The 4634-nt window shown below is 41.0% G+C and overlaps 1 protein-coding gene across 1 annotated transcript; it reads right to left on the bottom strand.

Moving 5' to 3' along the window:
- Window positions 1–493: 493 nt before the first annotated feature.
- LOC118416477 (leucine-rich repeat-containing protein 15-like) lies at window positions 494–3969 on the bottom strand. Its single transcript, XM_035821586.1, has one exon. It carries the CDS (start codon window positions 3614–3616, stop codon window positions 1037–1039), a length of 2580 nt encoding a protein of 859 aa, XP_035677479.1. The 5' UTR covers window positions 3617–3969; the 3' UTR covers window positions 494–1036.
- Window positions 3970–4634: the final 665 nt, after the last annotated feature.

The raw sequence follows: 4634 nt of genomic DNA, 5'->3' as shown, positions 1-4634 counted from the left end.
ATTTTCTTGCAGTGTTACTTTTCTAGTTACTGCAATGTTAAAGAACGCTCGCTAAAATCATACAGAGAAAAAACACGCATGCCATTACATACAAATATTCATTATGTTTGCTACGTTTATTAACGTTAACATATTTGTATATGAATTTTAAATGAACATTTCATTAGAGAGCATAACAAAATATGCACTTTGTACCAAACTTTTAGTGTGGATGTTAGAAACAAAATAACTTTAATTTGCCAACATAAACCTGCCATCATCCAAAGTTATAATAGTATTAATCTGTTGTTGATGACAACGTATTGTTGAGGCTTTTCATGGTTTCGTCGTTTTATCACGTTTTTTGTACATTCTGGATCAGAGACAAACTTCAATTTGAAAGTAAAACATTTTGGACTGATCATCCAACACCCAACACCAAATTTGTGATGGAGTGACCATCCAACACCAAATTTGTGATGGAGGTTCCTACAAGGGGTTGGGTACCGGTACACTGTACACAAAACCGGTTTTTCTTATTGGACCGGTCCGGAAAAAACGGACCTGTAAACATTCGGTGGACCGGATGGTGGACTGGATGTTACACAAAATGAAGAGGTTAATCTGCAGAAATTCACATGTCTGGGGATTACAGATTGAAGAAAATAACAATAGCGAAGTAAAGCACAGTTTATTGTAATCTCTACCAAGTTTTAGTCAATTAAAACGCCAGTGGGACTCACATACTCCACCAAACAGATTTCTTTGTAGCGGAATGGTCCATTGTTCTGAGTATTGTGCATTCACAAGTTTTCACATACTGAAACAGGTCCAGGTTCAGGTCTGGACCCGGATCTGATCCTCTGGACTTGAACCGGATCTGAATTTTCCGTACCGGTACGCAACCCTAGTTCCTACCGTTTTGGTGCAATTTATGTGATGCACGCTGCACTTCACAATCACTGGTTTTGGTCATCAGTAAAACCTTTTCCTGTTCAAAATTACAGACCAACTCTGACCTAGAACAGCTTTTCCCGACATTTGATGAAATTTCAAGTTACGTCTCAGTATATGTTCTTAATGGATCTTCCTGTTTTATACCCACCTCTGAGGAGTTATAGAGCTTAGTACATGCAGCTACATCACCTTTGTCCTTCCCATAGATTAAATGAGAAGTGCCTTGTTCAGCTTTCTCATTCTTATACAATAACTGAAAAGCAGCAGATGCTTCTCTCTTATTTGCAGTGTCATAGATGGATTTAGAAGCATTATTTTCATACAAATGTATGTCAGGCTTAGACACGGAATCAGCTGTAACTGCTTCATTGACATTTTCATAGACATTTGTAGATATGGGCCCAGATATGGAATTAGCCGCCGAAACTTCATTGTCATTTGCATACACGTTTGTGTGAAGCCCAGCTATGGAATTAGGTGCCAAAATTTCATCGTCATTTTCATACACGTTTGTGTCTGGTCCAGATACAAAGTCATCTTGTACTACATCGTTGTCATTTTCATACACGTTTGTATGAGACACAGAAAGAAAGTCAGCTGTCACGGTTTCATCGTCATTTTCATACACGTTTGTGTCAGGCCCAGATATGGAATCAGCCGCCAAAATGTCATCGTCATTTTCATACACGCTTGTGTCTGGTCCAGATACAAAGTCAGCTTTTACTACTTCATTGTCATTTTCATACACGTTTGTGTGAGACACAGAAACACAGTCATCTGTCACAGTTTCATCGTCATTTTTATGCACGTTTGTGTGTAACCCAAGTGCAGAATCAGCTGTCGAAACTTCACCGTCATTTTCATACACATTTGTGTCTTGCTCAGATCTTATTGGTAACTGAGGAGGCGTTTTGGTACGTTGCCTGTAGAAAATTGCAATGGCAGCACAGCATATCATCACCGAAGCAACACCAATGAAAACATATACAGGAAATAGGGTCCGGTCATCATTTCTCTCTGACGTGTCAAGTGTAACGGATATTAAGGTGTGTGCTGATGTTAGCACTTGAAGGTCAGAAGCCAGAGTAGCTGATAATTCACGTATAACGGATATTGTATTGTGTGCTGATGTTAGCATTTGAACGTCAACAGCCAGCGTAGCTGACGTGGAGCCAACAGGACTTGCTGCAGTACAGATGTACAGACCAGAATCTGCTGCAGTAACATTGGTTATGATGATGGTACCATTCACATCCACAGTCACCCTCCCACCTGACTCAACAGTAGCATTCTGTCCAGATGGGAGGGCGACTGTGATGTCTGGTGTGGGGATCCCTGAAGCTTCACACACCAGAACGAGTGTCTCCCCTTTTAACAATGTACTGTTTCCACCTACCACTTCAAACCTTTCGATTGTAGCTTCTTCACAGATCAGATCTTCAGGGTTTATATCTTTAAGCTTTTGCCCCCAAAACCCACTGGGCTCCTTACATTCGATTTGGTTGTCATGAATTGACCTAGTCATCTCTTGCCTGAAGGGAACCATCCTACAGTCACATTGCCACGGGTTGTCCGTTAGGTTCAAAGTTGCTATAAACATCATGTCATTATATTCTGACAATAGTTTAATTTGATTTTTGTTCAGCAACAGTTTGTTGAGTTTTGGTAGGTTTGAAAACATGCTTGTCTGAATATTACTTATGTGATTGGAACCCATGTCTAAATCCTGGAGCTGGGTTAGATTTATAAATACACCTGGGGGAATGTTAGTTATCCGGTTGGAGGACAGATCCAACGTTTCAATCCATGGTAGATTACAAAATGACCCAGGTTCAATGCAAGTTATCTGGTTAGAGGACAGGTCCAACTGTTGAAGAATCGGTAGGTTAGAAAATGTCCCAGATTGAATGTAAGTTATCTTGTTAGAGGACAGGTCCAATTCTCTAAGTAGTGATAGATTAGAAAATGACTTAGCGTGAATGGTAGTTATCTTGTTGGAGGATAGGTACACCCAGCTAAGCCGTGGTAGATTTGAAAATGACCCAGGCTGAATCTCAGCTATCTGGTTGGAGGACAGGCGTAAGGCGTTAAGCCGGAATAGCCCGAGTACCCTGGGTACCGGCTGAACACAAGTTATCTGATTGGAGGTCAGGTCCAACTGTCGAAGAGTCGGTAGGTTAGAAAATGAGCCAGGTTGAATGCAAGTTATCTGGTTAGAGGACAGGTCCAACGAATTAAGCCTTGGTAGATTAGAAAATGTCCCAGACTGAATTTCATTTATCTGATTCGAGGCCAGTGTTAGCCACCAAAGTTCGGGCAGATTAGAAAATGACCCAGGCTGAATTTCATTTATCCGATTAGAGGCCAGTTCTAGATACTGAAGATTTGGTAGATTTGAAAATGTACCAACTCTAATGTCGGTTATATTATTTCTACGTAAGTAAATCTTTCTTATGTTTGTGTACCTGGAGAAGTCAGACTGATTCAAGAACACAATAGCGTTATAATCTAAGAAAAGTTCCATGATGCTTGTGGGAAGATGAGGAACTGTCCTGAGGTCTTTGTAACGACAGACACAGGATGATATGCCACAAAGAGGCCAGCTACATGGTGAGGCTGGTCCACTTTCCTTCGGGATCATCAGCACAAGAATCAGATGTATCCCCAGTCTCTTAGACATTTCTATCTGAAGACAGAAACATCGTGTAGAGATTATTTACTAACTCAACCCTATTGCCTTTCCTAGGGCATATAAAAAGATGTTTTTTGCTTTGTTATGTTTATTTGAATTTGACTACAGTACTGTTTACCATTGTATGTCCGTCACGTTTTGTCACTTGCAGTCGACGTCTGTCACCTTACTCAGGGCAATACTGACTGATTCACTATCCACTCCAGCTGCGGGTGTCACGTGTAACTGCCAGCCATGCCTCACATTACTAGTAAGAGCATGGCAAGCGTGTTCCCATTACTTTATTTTATTAGTCAGGAGAAGCTAACTTCTTAATCCACAACCAAAGTTGAATTCCTTGTGTTTTGTTTCTACATTTCAGAAGTGTCTTGACGAGTAACTTATGTTGGTTGGTCAGCTATATATATATCTCAGCCAAACCTCCACCGATGTAAACACCACGACAGTCAGCAGAAAACTGAGCTCTAATAGCTTACGTTGGGCGAATTTTATTGGGGGATTTTATAGTACACTTAGTACAGGCTTGCGCTTTAATGTAATATGTTTCATTATCTGTGTATGAGAATCAGCCAGTATCTACTATTTTCAGTCAGTTTTACAGGAAGACAAACAGTCACCGTATCGTCGCCGACAGTTATTCTTGAGAAAACTTTTAATTCTAAAGTTTTTTTTTGGGGGGGGTGGGGGGTGGGTGGGCGTTCATGCGATATTTTCAACATTGGCTACGGTTCTCTATATACATGTATGTATGTATGTATTGGAAGGACGTTGGCCGGGGTAAGGAGTTAATTCGGTGGCAACATAACTTCAGCCCATGTTGAAATAGCTAATTAACCAAAAAAAAACCCAACACTGCCGCTCCGAAAGTCTGCCAAGGAGGCTACCACCACAGTGTTAAATTTCTAAGCAATAATGAAAGGTAGGCTAACCTGATGTACGGAGTCTTCTTCAGGCCTGGCTGCCGCTCGCGGATAGGTGAAATGGGCCGGATCTGTTACGTCTGAAT

The sequence above is a fragment of the Branchiostoma floridae genome, chromosome 5 (genome assembly GCF_000003815.2).
Source record: "Branchiostoma floridae strain S238N-H82 chromosome 5, Bfl_VNyyK, whole genome shotgun sequence".
NCBI classification, from domain to species: domain Eukaryota; kingdom Metazoa; phylum Chordata; class Leptocardii; order Amphioxiformes; family Branchiostomatidae; genus Branchiostoma; species Branchiostoma floridae.
The sequence above is the reverse complement of the archived record's forward strand: the minus strand, read 5'-3'. Positions and strand labels throughout refer to the sequence as shown.

Bases quoted from the DNA above. Each gene is read 5' to 3' on its own strand.
- LOC118416477 (XM_035821586.1), bottom strand. From the start codon at position 3,616: ATGTCTAAGAGACTGGGGATACATCTGATTCTTGTGCTGATGATCCCG.